Raw genomic sequence first — 17,381 nt, 5'->3', positions numbered from 1 at the left:
GTCGGTTGGAAATTTCAGTCTTTAGAAGACTCATATACTAATCTGATGTATAACTGTATGGGTCAGTTTGGTTTTAGTTATAAAGAATTCCTCCGTTATCCCAATTTATAAAACACATTTTTAATGAAATAGTCCATTGATCATATATTTTAGATTATAAATTTTAACTAATCAAATAATGTTTCATAAATTGAGATTAATAATCCCGAATTAATTATAAAAATGATATATTTGTCCTTTCCATAACTGTTTTCCCGTAAGTCTTTTGGAAACATCTAGAATAAAATTAAAAACAATATTATATTATTATACTTTGTATATCTTATTCTTAATTCAGTGATTCAAATATTTATTAATAACATTATATTCATTTATTCTTAATTTTAGCATTATAATTTTATAATTATTAATTCACGACGAACCTTGTGAATGCATTTAAATGATATTTGACCCCCCAAAAAGAAAGACCACAAAGAAAAAAGTGTGTATTTGTTTTATATTTAAAGCCACAAAAAAAAGGACCCACAGAGAAAAGAGCAATTTATTTATTTAACAAATTAGTTGTATAGTTCAAATTTCGTCAAAAAAATTCTCTATTTTACCTTATGTGATACAATTAGGAGTATCAAATATTACAACGATTACATATTGAAAATTACATGTAAATACAAATGAAAAAATAAAACTAAAAAATTAGTATGTCTATCTAGAGTTCTAGACAATTAATTAAATCCTGAACTATTTTTTAAGCCACGTTTACTTGCACTTACACTTTTTCAAAATCCTCCTGTATCCATAGTTAGTGCTTAGTAGGTCTAATAATCCCTCCCCCCCACCCCACTATCTTCTTTCCTCTCTTTTTCCCTACCCAAAAATATTTTAATCATAATTTTTTTAAAAATAAAGATGAAAAAAATTAAGCAAATATCAAATAGTTGAGGTCCAGAATTGGACATTTTTGCTTGTTTATTCGCCAATGGTTTTAGAGTTAATTTTTTCGAAGAAATTTTTATAAATGACCGTTATTTGGATGGTAAACACTCTTATGTTCAACTCTAAGGTTGTGGTTCAAGTCACCGAAGAATCAAAAAAGGATGGAAGCTTATAGGAAGGATAAAAAAGACATAGTGTGACTAACATATGTTTTTGTAAAGAAAATAGCGGATTTTTTTTCTTCAAGTGTGACTATTTCTTTCAAACAATAGTGTATACATTGTATAAGCGTGCATATAGTTTCAATGTATATACATTGATATATTATATATACTGCGCGTAAATACAAAAATTGTGCCTATGGTTTAGAAATACGTGTATCAATATATATATATATATATATATTAAAAAATCACATATGGAGGATAATATACATTCCTATATACAATACATACACTAATAGTGTATTTAGGGGCCGTTTGGTTACTGGTTAGAGTTATGCAGGTATTAGTTATACAGGGTTTAGTTATGCAGGTATTAGTTATGGAGGGTTTAGTTATGCAAGTATTAGTTATGGAGGGTTTAGTTATGCAGGTATTAGTTATGCAGGGTTTAGTTATGCAGGGTTTAATTATACAAATATTAGTTTCGTAGATATTATTTATGTAGGATTTAGTTATGTAGAAATTATATTACATAAATTATAACTTATTGATTATTTAATTTATTGTAAATTAATATACTTTTTTTAAAAAGTCGGAAATTATAAAATCCATGCTTATAAACAAGCAGTATCCAAAATAAATAAAATGCAACAGTCCCTCGGGGGTGGGGTGGGGGGTGGGGTGGGGGTGTAAAAACGACAAAACTCAAAAACACCCCAGGGGGTCGTTCTGGTTTTTTTTTTGGGTGGTTGTGTGTGTGGGGGGGGGGGGGTAAATAACGTAACTACAAGTTATAACTCCTTAATTTTGTAAATTAATATACATTATTATTTACAAACAAATGAGTAAGAAAACAAATTAAGGGTAAATATGTAATTTTATTATTTTAATCCATGTATAACTAATATCCTCATAACTTATTCCACCTTCTACCCTGCATAAAATTATACATAGATTTCTTCACAAGTTATGTAAGTATTAGCTATGTGGCATTACAAAAATACAACCAAACACCACATAAAATCAATACATGTATAACTTTTATACAACATTGGAGACACACCAACCAAACATTGTATAAAATTTATACATGAATAATTTTGATTCTATTTACAAATCAAATATGGTACAAAATTAATACATGAATAACAAAGTTATTCATGTATTAACTTTGTCCTTATCCAATAACCAAACGGCCCCTTATTGTATATATTTCGACCGTATGAATAAACCAGTTGACAATCATAACTTTGTCATTATAACAAGTCTTAGGAGATCGTTTCCTCTTTTGTGTGACCAAAGTTATCAAGACATGCTATACATTTCACTATTTAATCGTACATCAAAAAGGAAATTTAATGTAATAATAAAGGTCTTACAATATATATTTACATACAAGTAAGGAAAAATTACGGGTTAAAGCAAATATATAATACTTAATTAGTTTACATAGCTACAGTTTGCTTTAATTACAATTCGTGACCAACTTTTAGCTATAATTACGCGGCTCAACTTTTTAGTTCTGTATAATTCACGCATTTGTATAATAACTTTTGTATAATTCAGAATTTGTATAATATAATTTGTATAGTTTACACTTCTGATGTTTGTAATTGTATACACTCGTTATTTCAAGTTTACAAAATTAACTGAATTATACAAATGTACCCGCAAATTATACAAACCTACGAATTATACAAATCCGCGAAGTATACAAATGAGACAGCTTAAATTGTAGCTACAACCAGTAAATATGCAAACTATAGCTATGAAACATAATAAAGTTTATTACAGTGGCTATTTGTGAAAGTTCCCCAAGAAGGAAAATCTAGTCCATACAGCTTATTCTGCTTTTGAAAATTTTGATATCATGAATATATATACATTAACAAGGTAACTGAAAAACTGTATACATTTCTAATCTTTCTAATACTACCAATTTTCATATGCAAGAATCCTTGATTTCTTACTTACAAAGTAAACTTGATGATCTTTGCACCAACCACCTACTAACAAATACCGATCACAATAATATTTACTTACAAAGTATTTGAAATATTGATTTGGAACTAATTGGATCAAGATCAATTGTGAAGAGGGTTTGGTCCACTAGGAACTAATCTCCTTGACACTATGTGCAATTTCTTCTCTTTTGCATAATGAGGAATTGTATTAAAGTACCTGAAAAAAGTTGAATAAAACTTGACTCTTATTCTTTCTTCATTTTCATCATAATATGTTTCCTTGCAGCTGCATATTTGGACATTTCCCAAGAAAATTATTATCAAAGTTATCATGAACAATAACAAAAATGATCTAATCCCCATTTTTATAGAAAGGGATTTTTCTAAATGATGGAACTTGGATTATTAATGTTGAATATGTATTTATTTATATAGAGAAATGGAAAAGTTTAGTTAGAAAAAAATATTATTTTAAAAAATCTTAGAATTTTAAGAAAATGGTTTAGCATTGCTTAAAGTCAAACAGAGCATTTTGCAAGTAATTGGAGTTGACCATTACATAACCAACACAAACATGTCCAATCACTTGGTTTGGTGCTCAACAACCCCATTAATTAAAACGATTAAACAAACTCGTATTTATTTTGTATATATTATAGATAAATCCTATAATTTATCAAATAATATGATTGATATAAAAATTTATTACATTATCAGTATATATATACGACGTATACGTATACTCATTTGTCAAACATCATAAGGTCACAATATTATAATTAATAAAAATAAAAAAGGTCTTCTTTTCTTTGCCGTACATGATGTATCTATATGGGCATGGAAAAAATAACTTGGAATCCTAGTTTGTCCTTATTATTGTGAATTAAGACTTTCAAAGAAATGAATATATTATTATTAAGAATTGGTTTATTAAATTAATTCAAATACATAATGGTTTGTCAACTCTTAATTAGAAACGCCAAACTGATAATGTGGCATCTTGTGCAGGCTACTCAATAATTTAAGAGTCAATTCCATAAATGGTCACCCAAGTTTAGAAAATTGTCTTGAAATATCATTTATGTTTTATTTAGGACCAAAATATCACTCAACTATCACTATTTTCCTCCAAATATACTTATCACTTCAAAAACCCTACTCTCTCCTAGTTGGCATGCCATGTCATTGAAGCTTTTTTTTTAAAAAAATAAACTTATATAATTCATATATATATATTAGTTTATTGAGAAGAAAATTCATACTTGAAAATCTTTTATCATAATTAACTTTTTATTTTTTATGCTATGAAGAATAGTTTTTTTAAAACTTACTATAATGTCATCAATTTTGATACTTATAAATATATATATTCAAAAAATATCGATATATAAATCACTGATGAAATTTAAATTAAAAACAAAAGTTAAATAATAAATTTCTCCTTTTTACCAACTATTTTGTCAAACTTACAAATTTTTTTGAATACTTTTATAAAAAAAAAATTACTTAAAATTTTCAAATAATTTACTTAGAGATTTCAAAAATTCTCAGGTAACAATTGCACACAAAAAAAATTCATTGAATTTTGTTTGGTAGAAAAATATGAAGGAATTAGATATTTTAAAAGTACTTTTTTATAATCTTCATAAATTCTCACGTAATTTATATATTTGTTTTGTAGAGGCATAAGTTTAATGAATTAAATAGGTATATTATTTTTTAAAAAACAAAATGATGATTTAATGACATGACATATCAACTAGAATAGAAGGAGACTTTTGGGGTATTTAGAATTTTTTTTTTGGGAAAAAAGTTAGTAATAGTATTATTCAATTTCTATTTTTAAAAATAAATAAATATTGTAAGCATGAATTTCAAAGTACACAATTAATTCTATTGTAATAGTTAATTGACATTTAACATTATTGATTCATTATACAATTTATGATTAATTGATGTAAGTTAACACTCATGAGTGATTTGTATTCCAATATTTTTTTGAATATATGTATGCATAAGTATTTAAAATTGATGACAATATAGTATATTTTAAAAGCCTATTTTTTCATGACATAAAAAAATAAAAAAGTTTAATTATGATAAAAGATTCTTTAGTATGAAAATTTCTTCTTAATAAACAAATATATATATATATATATATATTTTAAAATAGTTAGATTATTATTTTAGTTAAATGAGTTTGATGAATTAAATAAGTCTATTATTTTAAAAAAGACCTTTAATAACATGGCATGCCAACTAGGAGAGAGTAAATTTTTTAAAATGTTAAGTATATTTGGAGGAAAATAGTGATAGTTGGGTGATATTTTGGTCATAAGTGAAACATAAATAATATTTTAAGGCAATTTCCCAAACTTGGGTGACCATTTAGGGAATTGATTGATAATTAAATTATGTTATAAAAAACAGATAATGACAGTACAACGTCATTAATCAACGTGGCCACAAGTCTGATGTTGTATCAATAATTTTGAGCTTATATATATAAAATCCAACTCTAGATTCATGCTTTATTTCACTGATATATGTTGTACCATATGTTTTTGCTATGCATGAAATATCTCGTATTCATGCAGGGTTGGGGAAAAGGTCATACGGGTGTGAGATAGATGATCAATCCTATTAAAAGTATTAATAATTAATTTTATGGCTCGAATTTTAGAGAATGGAGTTGACTTGTTTGTTTGTATTGTGTCTTCATTCATCTGTACTATTCCTATGCTGTGAACTGTGACAATGGCATGGATAATGACTGGGGATCATTAATCTAATGCTTAATTACATAACTCCATAATCAATTTTTTAATTCAAAGTTTATGGCTAATAAAAATTACAAAATCCTTCAACTGCCACAATGACCCACCTTTATCCTATACCCCAAGATTCCTAGTCTACAAGTTCTAGTAAGTTCTTATAGCTAGCAAACAAGCTATGATTGATCTACTATGCAGGAACCTTGTGAGTTGTGATGCCGAGAGACTGTTTTTATCCTTAAGAAGTTTAGGTTCGGACCTTGGGTACAATTTTTTTTTTTTATGGGGGTGGTCCTTAATAAGAGGTCTCAAGTTTAGATTCTGGGTACGGAGAAAATCATGTTGGAAGCGTCATCCCCAAATAGGCCTTGCAGTATGTGATCTGAATCTAGTTGGAGCTCTTGTGGGCTCAAACACCAAATAGAAAACCAAAAAAATAATAATTTGATCTGCAAGAAGTATATGAACCCCTTCTGTGAGAAAAATGATCCTTAATTGGACTATTTTTGCCTTTTATATATATCACGTAATCAAAATAGTAATTAATATATGGTAACAAGTGATCATTTTAGTCCTTTATGTATACCAGTCGAAATGATCCCTCGATGTATTGGGGGGAAAAGGTAGTTATTTTTTTCTTACGTGAGTTGTTGGTTAAACTTTGCAATTTTTACTTGCACCCTTAACTTAATTAAGGTTTAGATCTAAAATGATCACTTTTTTCATATATTAAGGACTATTTCGATTACGTGATATATATGAAGTACTAAAATTATCACTTTTTCCGTACATAATTAAGGATCATTTCAACTAAAGAGTACTCCTCTGTTATCTTTTTTCAAGCAACACTACTTAAGAGTTTTTGGTAATTTGTTGCAGCAGTATAAATAAACAGCACCAATAACTAGTTTTTGCAAGTGAACTGCATAATTGTCAAAAAACATCTAAAAAAGTTGGCTGATAAAGAAAAGAAAGAAAACATCAATTCCATTTATCAAGTTGTACATAACATAATAATTGGGCAAGTATAGTACATCAATGCAAACAGAACAGTAATATTCTAATTTCTATGTATCGTAAAACGAAAGACAAGTATAAATGTTCAGTTGTGACCAACAAGGGTTGTAGTGGAGTGGTAAATACTCCTTCATCCTTAACCAAAGGTGACTTTCTGACGCGAATCAAGATTTAGTCGGACTCCAATGTGGATACCTAACACTGGGTGGAAATTGGGAAACCCAAAAAATATATGTTCAGTTGTGAAGAGGATTTGGTCCTCCAGGAACAACATGGTCTGCCGCACCAGCATGAACTGAAACAAAATTCTTGCTGCCTCTTAGCTTTTCAGACTGATAAGCTGCACTTAAATGTCTGCAATCGGCGTAACGAAATGCTACTAGAACCAAAATCAAAATCAAAACCAGGAGAAGAAGTAATGAAGTGGGAGGTTTCATGATTTGAGTAAAACCGAGGTGTTTGTGATAAATGTTTAGAAGAGGAGACAGGCCTATTCAGGCTGTTCTGTATGTGTTTATACTAAAGGTGATTTAAGTCTATTTATAAAAGATCAGGCCACGTTCATAGGGTAGATACAGACAAAGTAGTAGATCAATCAAATGAAACTTGATTTAGACTTCAGATTAACCAAGTACTGATTCTTTCCTCTCTTGTACTGGTGCTGTTCAAGCCAACTTGAACATTCCTAGACTATTTCATTGAGTACATGCTACATCATACCAGTACAAGTATTGGGTAACTCTGTCATCAAGGTTTAGAACAGATTGGAAGAAACCACCTCCTGTACTCTGACTTTATTGGAATTAGTACCCTAGTCTTTCGTGCTTTTCACAGACTTCATTGACTGCTAGACCACATAAGTGAAGCACAAAGCCAATTCACAGTAGGGATATGATGAAGTGGGCTATTTGAAAAGCAAGAGAGTTAAAACAGGAATATGGTCTCGGAGTTTTGATATTACATAGGAAATGTGGTCCAAGCACAAGCAAACAGAAACTAACCGTATTAGCACATCTGCGGGCCACAGGGAATATGCAGTACTCCTTTACAGGCATCTCACGTAAAAGGTAAAAGCTGCTAACAACACAGTAATTCCAAGAGTAGAGTTTGGAGACAGTGGTGTATGGCGTAGTCTTGCTCTTACCTTATGAAGGTAGCGAGGCTAACAACCACATTCGAAATTATATTATTATGTGTAAGTTCTCCTTCAATTGAACTTCGAGATGAGAAATTGTTTCTTGATAGTTGCTACCAATTCTACTACCAAATTTCCTTTCTTACTACAGCCAAATGAGGGAAATGCTTCAATAAGACAAGAAGGGGAAGGGGTGTGGGGTTTTTTAGTTATGGCTACCACAAGAAGAGATGCACTTGAGATAAGGGGGGAATTACTACCACTTGCAGACATAGGTAAACTTTGCTGATAGGTAATCATGTATGAGCCCTATCAATGCCTGCCATTGCAGAGATTAAAGAGCTTGTTCATTATTTCATACACAAAATCAGATAAGAGTAACTCGAATACCTAAGGAGTTTATATGCTAAAATCAACATTCATCTGATACGAGATAAATACACATATCTTCACAATGCAATGTTTTTGTATCTCCAAAAGAACTGTTCTCCATAGTGCTGAGCTTGTCGATGAAAATGGTATGCCAATTAGTCCTTCTTGTCAACATCACCGTCAGACTTGTCCACGGTTTCAGCAACAACACTTCCAGATGGACCATCTTCCGATGGCTTAGCACTCTCTGATGCAACAGCTTCTGCTGGCTTGGTTTCAGGATTGGTTGATTCAACAGATTCATCATTAGATGCACCATCACTTACTGGCACTGTCTGCTTGACAGTCCCAACCTTGACATACTTGCTCATGAATTTATACTCCCAATCTTGCAACGCCTCAAGCTCAAATGGACCAAGGCCAGAGATATCACCAGTGAGATCTTTCTCCTCAAAGGACATCTTGGCGAGAGCTCTACTAGCATCCTTTCCAGCAAATAATGCATAAGGTCCTCCAGGTCCATAGAACATTCTGCAGGAAAAAGTAAACAGATTTAGACACGAACATACAGTGTTAGCTCATAGCACTTAGTGAGCTACTGAAACAATAGTAGTTAAACCGAGAAGTTTAAAGTTGATCAAGATACCATTTTTGATATGTAAAGTTGGTCAAGATGCTTTTTTCTAAATGAAGGCGGTGTCCAGGCCACTTGTGCGCGCCTCAACTATTCTACTGGTTACCTACTATCTCCCACCAATACAGGTACCAAATAACGCTACTCACCAAGGCTAGGATCAAGATACTTAGGCATACATTTGGAATGGGAACTCTTTTCTTTTTTAAAATGGTAAGAATAAGGTAAGGAACTCATTCAAATCCAATTCGGGGTATTTGATCTTTCAAGGACACAATCCTGGATGGCTGGACCAATTTAATGCACATTCAGACTGACAGGATCATATATGAAAACATTAAATTCTTAACAAGTAATTAAATTAACGTTACTAAATCAAGATTTATTGAAGTAGAGAAATCAACATTTCTAAGAGAATATAAATAGTCCAAACTGGAGATAAGATGAAATGCTTCACGGAGACGAAGCAAGTTCACCAGACATAACAAAGTCCCATTTATCCTAAACAGAAACTCATCCATAAAAAAGCCTGCTTGATCGCTAAAGATGATTAGAATTTCTCTAACTGCTTGAATTAAAACTGAGCAATATAGGTCACTATAGAGAGAATCACATAAAAGTCAGAGTGCTCCAAGAAAGAATCATGGACAAGTCAAGACTGCTTTTTAAGTCCTCGATATACACTTAAAACAGCCGTTGGATAATCCTTGCCAAACAAACTCTTTAACTAGAATATTCTTCCAATTATCGCACCTATACACAAGAAAAATAACATTGATGTTTTTCTTTAATAACAATAGTGTCAGGGCCAGCTCATCCTCACCTACTATTCAATCAGATAACTACTACCTCTCACTAGCACCACTACCAGATAGCTTGCCCACCAAGGCCAAGACATATGGAAAGAAATCACCTAGAATTGAATTTGAACCCTGATCTTCCATGATTTTCTTCCATTTCATTGAAGCTATATCATACCATTGAGTGTTACTGATTGGCACGCCTACACACTAACTCAATATTTCCAGTATTCAACCAACTCCCATGCCTTGGACTCTCTAGCTTATCTTTATGAGGTAGGGGTAAGGTATGCGTACACTCTACCCACCCCAAACCCCACCTATGGGATTACACTGAGTATGTTGTCGACCAATTACCATGCCAAATCCACAATGCCGTGTAAATAGCAAATTTCAGAATCTGTAAACTTCAGCACAAGTTAATTTATTTTCCGACAACTAAAAAGGCATAAACAGTTAAAAGGAAATGAAAAGGAAGATACATTCTACATCACCAACTCTTATTCTTTTTCTCTACCAAAAGTTACCCAACTTACACATAAAGCATAAAACTTTCCACAATCACCAAGGTAAAAGACCAAAACCAACTAACAATAACGAAAAAGAAGAAGCTAACAACACCAAAATTCAAAGTCAAAGCTTCACATAAAAAGTTAAAAAAAGATGAAAAACTAAAAATTCCACCGAACGAACACTAACCCAGAACACAGAACAGCTCAAAAAACACTTAAAACCCAACAAAATTACCTGCTCTGTGAAACATCATAGATCTGACTCTTAATTGCCATCAACAAAGGCTTCTTTGAATCAGACCCATCATACTGCTTCAACTCCTCTCCAGAAATCTCTCCAAGTTGAACTGGTGGTGGCAGAGGCTGCTGTTCCTCGAAATCTCTAGGCCTCTGTTGGTGACGATTATCAGGTGAACCAAACAACTCCGATACAACATAGTAGAAAGCAAGTGCTAGAGCAACAAGGGTAAAAAAAGTAGTCGGAGCAAGACCAGTGTAAGCTGTAATAGAATCTTTCAAAGTTTCCCATAGTTCTACAGCCATAATTGAAGAAGAAACTTGTGATTTTGCTTGTGCTTCTACTGTTGGGCGAGATAAACAAAGAGAAGTTTCTTGATTTGTGAATTGAGTGAGTTATCAGGTTTTGTTTGTTTGTTTGTTTATTTAGTCATAATTTTCTTGTGCTTTGAGGACTAGCTGAGCTGTTCATTTTGGACTTTGTGCCCTTTTAATTTGACCAACTTTTTACATTTGTGCTCATTTTATTTTTTATATTTTAATATATGATTTCAATTTTTAAAAGATTATATATTGTAATAGGAATAAATTTGATTGATAAACCCTAATGATATTAATCATTGAAGAAATAAAAATTAAAGATCAATCGATTTTAAAAAAAAATGTGATTTTATATTGGTATATCAAATTAAAAAAAAAGTGGTTCATCATAGTCATAAATGCTCCTATTTTGGATGTTTTTCAATTTTTTGCTTCAATAATGTTTTCTTTAATTTTTGTTCTTTTATATTTAAAATTAAAAAACAAGTGATTAAAATATTTTTGATATCGAAATGATTAACAATTTGTAGGACATAAATTTATATATTTTTTTATCAAAATATTGTAAAAGATATAACAAGATACATTGAAATCGAAATAATAATTTTTCACGACATAAGAGTTCGTATCATAATATCCTACAGGTTATGTCATAAATAGGTGTAATAAATTATGTCATTTGCCTTTGAGATCGAAATAACAAATGATTTTTTACAGTATAAGCTATGTATTTGTCTCATAATATCCACAAGTTATGCATATGTCGAGAGGATATAATGTATTTAAGAAAAAGACGAAATCATTTTTTTTCTCTCTAAAAGGAGTAAAAAAAAATGCCCCGAAAAGCTTTTTTTATTTTTAAACCCCACAACATTTTTGAAAAATACTATATAACTTAATTTCTACCAAACTTATACCAAGCGAGCCAACGATTCAATATTAGAAGATAAAAAATTTTAGACTTATGCCAAGTAAATTAGGTTTGGATAGATAAAATTATTGTAATCTACAAATATTTATTTTTTATTAAATAAATAACAGGGCCAGAAAATAAACACTTAAAATATATACAAATTTTAGTACATGATATTTGGTTTTATTTCTGGAAATGAAAGATACCATCTTTTTTGTTTTCTTGAGGAACATATGCCTTCGTGTAAAAAGCCAAATATATATTATAAGAGTTGGTACTCAATAGGTCAAAAATACATCTAAATTATTTTAAATTTTAAATTTTAAAATTTCATATTTAAACTATTGAGATGATAATTTCCTATCATTAATAATTAGGGGAACATACCTTGACTAATTTCCAATAAAGTGTGTACACTCTTTTTTGTTTAAATTTTTTGTCACCTGGTTGATGACACTCCACACGGAAAATAGTCTCATTGTGACAAATTTAAATAAATTAATATTAAATCAAATGTTAAAGTTATCATCGTAATTATTAATTTATTTCAATTTGACATTCATCATCTTCTTCTCCACCTTTTTAATCGTGTTCTTGTATACCATGACATCAATATATCTGATTTGAAAGGGGAGTGTTTTAGGATTTTAAAGAAGTTAATTCAAAATATATTTTAAAAATAATTTGTTAGCAAATAGAGTCGTTATATATATTAGGTGGACAAAGATTTTATGAACAAATGCGCCTGGAAGCATTTTTAGACAAACATTTGGTCTTGTCAACGTTTAAGTGTGTTGCACTAATCATTGGGTAATTGTTCAGGTAGAAAATTCACATCTCAATAGTTCATGTATAAAACTCAATAAAGTGAGATAGTTTAAGTGTGTTTTTGACTCATAACTCATATTGAAAAAATAGTGTACTTCCTCGGTCAAATTTATATGACATTTTTCATTTATTAAAAGTTAATTTGATTAGTTTTAGATTTTAATTTAAAGAATATATATTACGAATTTCCTCATACTAATATAATAAAAGATGCCTTTCAAATATATAATTTAAATCTAAAAGAATGAAAAATAATATAAATTAAAATGGAAGGAATATTTCTTTTTTTCATGTACAATGTGTAATTTTTTATAGTCGTGCATAACTTTTCTTGAGGGTTTTAACATAAGTTTTTTAATAAATAAGTGATATAGGATATTACTTTTTAATAAGACAAATGATTTTAAACAGGCATGAGATTGTCAACATTTCTGCTTAGGATCATTCAGCTGTTCATGATTTTTTTTTTAGGTTACTAATGAAGTATTATTACATTTCATAATTAAATATAAATTATATTTATAATTTAAATAAATTTTATAAATAGAAAATTAATGTTACTAAGTTCATACCATCTATAACTAGTCTAATGCAAATAAGATAACAATCTTCTTTCTGCAACTAAATAAAATAGAAAATTAATCTACACAAAAATATTGTTACATCTTTAATTTTTTAAATATTTTTTTAAAGTCATATTTTTCTTGAGTAATATTTTGATTAAGGACGCCATATGATATTCACCGTTATTTTAATTTGGATACATATTAATGATTCAGATATTTAGATTTAAATATTAAATAATTAAAATTATTCATTTTCACAAATTGCGAATATGTATAGTACATTTTTAATTTTTTTTTTTTAGAAAATTCCTATAGTATAACAATAAATTATTTTCACAAAATGTGGAGAAATTTAAAATTTATAGTGTGTCAATTTTTTTTTATTTCAATTACTCGCATGTAGGTGACTATAATAATTATATAATGTGATTGAATACCATTTAGACATTCAACTTAACAGAAATTAGGTAGAAAATGGCATTTAATTCATACTAAACTTTGTTGACAACGAAGATATAGTCTAATGTTATTGTGGCATGAAAATTGAAAAAAATCTTTGCCAAAATAATTGTCCAACAATTATTTTTCGCGTTTTTTACAACTCCAATAAGTTAATTAATCAAGGTTTTACATTAAAGGTTTCAGAATTTAGACTTTACGATATTCTTTAGGATTCTAAGATAAAATAAGTTGAATTTGTCATTTGCATTTATCAAAATGTACCTTAAATGTTGCACTTTTAGTGAGTTTCAACACTATAACTGTCACGACTTGATAGTAAGACACATGTAATCCCAAGTTAATCCATGGTTGACATTCTAAGATTAACATATATAATACTTGTAAAAAAAAAAAGTAAATGAGGAAGCTAAACTGAAATAAATGACGAGTCCGGATGATTAAAATTGAATACTCAAAAATGATTTCATCAAAACACACTCAAAGCAAAAAAACTAACATCTAACTGACTGTCTATTTGAAAGTATCTACTAGGATGAGTTGCTAGGACAAGCCCCCAGCTAACTCTAATTGTCTGAAAACTGAAATAACAAATACTGAAGAAATATAACAATTGTCCTCGAAAGATGAAGACCCACCAACCTGTTCTTGAGATGATCAAAAGTCGTACTAATTACAAATTAAATGTTGAATGTTCGAACTTATATTATCAAATAATATAGTGCAGAGAGAATGTGATCATTACTTTGAATATACTAAGTATGCGAGACATGCATCACAAGAATACTAAGCTGAATTGATATACTGATCTAGAGTAGATGAACTGATGCAATGACCAACTAAAATAACATGGGACTGATAAGTACTAGAACGGAAATAAACTAAGTCATGGTCATAGTCATGTAATATATGAAAAGCTAGACTGAACTGTGGGAGATACTAAAATTGACATATAATTATGCAAGCTAGACATGGAGTTCGATGCATAATCCCCATAAAAAGGGCCCAATATAAATTAACAGGGTATATAGATTGATCTGACTTAATACAACTAAGATGATAATATGTGCCTACAGGCTACATAGATCTACGATGGCACACAATTCTAAGACTTAGGAATTACTACAAAAGGTCTTAGTAGACGTTAACCGTGAGCCTTCATTCCTAGAATCCATACTGTGCTAAGTAACTCTCTCAGCTAAATGTAAGCTGATAACTAAATAAAACTGATTATTTTGATAATACTGATAACCGAATAACTCATAAATACTGAATGCATTATATTAAAATAATACACTTTTGTTGATACCGTCTCATGCATAAATACTAAAAATACTAAACATGAAAATTCTTACATGTTGACTAAAAACATAAAAATTCAAATCATATTATATTCGAAGGATTCATCAGGTATAATCTAACAAACATATTGAGAATCATGAGAAAAACACATGCTTCCAGGTTGATAATGGAGAGAAATATAATTACTTTGAAAGACATATTAACCATAAGAACCCTACCACCTTAGGTAATTAAATATCTAAAATTATAGAATTTTCCTAGGACTCAATGGGTGAAAAGATATCCATTTATAAAAAATTTCACATACCTGAAATTAAAAAAATAGCTTGAATCCTTAAACTGAACTTGGAATTGTGGAACCCTAGTTCTTGTTTGGGAGAAACTTTGAACGCACAAAATTTGATTTTCTGGGAGTTAGGTGTGAATGAGGAGGTTTAGTCGACTAACTTTTTCTTAATCACACTTAGAATAAGTCAAAATGACATAGTATAGAATTAAAAGAGTGCGAAAAGACCAAAATGTTCCTGAGAGAAAATTGATATCAACAACTTCCACGAGACCATTTACGGTTTGTAGATTGATCTACCGTCCGTAGATATCTCTCGTGGAAATCAAGTCAATTTTGAGTCTCTGAAGCTTGGTATACAGGACCTATCTATGGACCGTGATTCCCTTAGCGAACTTTAAACAGTGTCAGTAAAAGTCATCAAATATCGAGTTTCAGGACTTGATCTACGAGACAGTCTATGACCCGTAAACTTGCCTCGTAAAGTTTAGGCAAATTTTCATGCTTCTGAAGTTGATTCTACGAGCCTTATCTACGATATGTGATTTCATTTATGACCCACAAAATACTGCTCGTAGATCTCAAATTTCCGCAAACTTGATTTCTGAACTTTCAAGATCTGATCTAGACTTAAGAATTTTTGGGGTGTTACAATAACATAGTAAACAGATAGAATAGATTTTTTATAAATCTCAATTATTACTATCATTTTACAGTTTCATATTTAGGCTATTAAATATTTTTATTACCTCTTGAACGATAATTTTCTTTAAATTGAAAACCCCCTATTGAATGTGTGCTAAACTATTGGAATAATTTGATGAGAAATGTGCGAGGGAAGAAAGAAAATGTTAAAATGAATCCACCTTACACAATGAATTCATGATTGCTCATGGGTTCTGTGAACATTTTATCATTTGGGTATGAAATTAGTGAAACGATATTAATTTGGGGAATATTTTAACCTAATTTACTGAAAAACAAAAAAATAAAAAATTCACATATAACGTCACTTGAAACTCTTTCAAAGAGCTTTTTTAATGTGATGTTTACCTAGCATGTCATATTCCTCCAAGGAGTTTAGGTACAAAACTCAAAAGACAATGTAGAAGAATAATATGTTTGATCAAACTTCTAAATTCAACTTATTTCAAAAGTGCTTTTAAAAAAACATTTACTTTTGATGAGTAATAATTGTTTTTTATATAAAAAAAAAAAACATTATTGAGCACGAATTAGTGTTTAACCAAACTTATAAAAAGTATCTGAGGATTATTTTATTTTTTCAACTTTTAAAGAACGTTGCTACTCCCCACAAATACTTATTTTCCGTAAGCTTTGGCAACACCTCACCTTTTTTTTTTGGGTTGAGAAATAACCACTACGGAAACGGAGAAACAAAAAGCATAAACACGAAGAACATGAAAACCGCCCTGTCAAAGAGAAGACTTACAACACAGAAATAGCATTACAAGGTTTTATTGTGTTTCATACACACAAGTTTACACATTATACTGCACCTTCAACTAATGAAGCAAAACATTACATTCTTAAAGTTTTCAAATTGCAAGAGACTTCACTTCATCCACTTTCCAGAGGTCTGCATACTTATACCACTTCATGAACCCTTCATCATTCCGAGTGCGCTGACACATGATGCATGAGTCACTCATGCAGGTTAGGAATTTGTCTAACCTAGATGCTTTTTCGAGAATGGATTCATCAAGCTCGGTCAGAATTTTCATTGGTGCAGGTGGAGGAAGGTCTTCAGTAATTATGCAATGCGATATGTTGAGCACTTTCAACTGTTTTAATCCCTCTAAGAGAATAACCAAAGCAGGTTTAGGTAACTCCGTACACCTCACACTCAACACTTTCAAGTTCGGAAGAAATGATACCAGTGTAGAGGCCAACAGCATATCACAGGGACCCATAATCTTCAATTCAGAAAGTTTTTTGCAACTCCTTCCAATTTTCTTGATGATATATGCAGGTTCTTCTAAACTAGGCATCATCAGTGATTCAAGATCTTTCCATTTACGAAAAGCACTGCATATTGTTGCCTTTTCTAGTTTTTCCCAAGCAGGCATAACAAGGCGTTTAAGCCCTGGACACCTGAAAAAAAGGAGATTTAATTAGCTGTCCATTTCATTTTCACAGTAAT

At 30.3% G+C, this 17,381-nt stretch overlaps 2 protein-coding genes and 1 pseudogene across 3 annotated transcripts in view; all 3 read right to left on the bottom strand.

The window, feature by feature from the left end:
* Window positions 1-8,250: 8,250 nt before the first annotated feature.
* On the bottom strand, window positions 8,251-11,006 carry LOC125813248 (membrane steroid-binding protein 1). Its single transcript, XM_049492737.1, has 2 exons — window positions 10,541-11,006; window positions 8,251-8,890 (listed from the first exon to the last, which is right to left on the bottom strand). The coding sequence occupies exons 1-2, from the start codon at window positions 10,846-10,848 to the stop codon at window positions 8,515-8,517; spliced, it is 684 nt and encodes a 227-aa protein (XP_049348694.1). The 5' UTR covers window positions 10,849-11,006; the 3' UTR covers window positions 8,251-8,514.
* Window positions 11,007-16,662: 5,656 nt separating this feature from the next.
* LOC125813242 (F-box/LRR-repeat protein At3g48880-like) overlaps window positions 16,663-17,381 on the bottom strand; it is a 57,355-nt pseudogene continuing 56,636 nt past the window's right edge.
* Window positions 16,777-17,381, bottom strand: part of LOC125813238 (F-box/LRR-repeat protein At3g48880-like) — a 132,007-nt gene continuing 131,402 nt past the window's right edge. For both annotated transcript variants that reach the window (XM_049492720.1, XM_049492721.1), the window contains exon 4: window positions 16,777-17,332. In XM_049492720.1, the coding sequence (XP_049348677.1) occupies window positions 16,777-17,332 (556 nt within the window). The remainder of the gene's footprint in view (window positions 17,333-17,381) is intronic.

Source organism: Solanum verrucosum, unplaced genomic scaffold (genome assembly GCF_900185275.1).
Source record: "Solanum verrucosum unplaced genomic scaffold, falcon-dt-bn FXZP01000189.1, whole genome shotgun sequence".
In the NCBI taxonomy this organism is placed as follows: Eukaryota; Viridiplantae; Streptophyta; class Magnoliopsida; order Solanales; family Solanaceae; genus Solanum; species Solanum verrucosum.
The sequence above is the reverse complement of the archived record's forward strand: the minus strand, read 5'-3'. Positions and strand labels throughout refer to the sequence as shown.

Bases quoted from the DNA above. Each gene is read 5' to 3' on its own strand.
- LOC125813248 (XM_049492737.1), bottom strand. From the start codon at position 10,848: ATGGCTGTAGAACTATGGGAAACTTTGAAAGATTCTATTACAGCTTAC. The intron at 8,891-10,540 runs GTAATTTTGTTG...TTTTTCCTGCAG, and splicing joins TATGATGTTTCACAGAGCAG to AATGTTCTATGGACCTGGAG.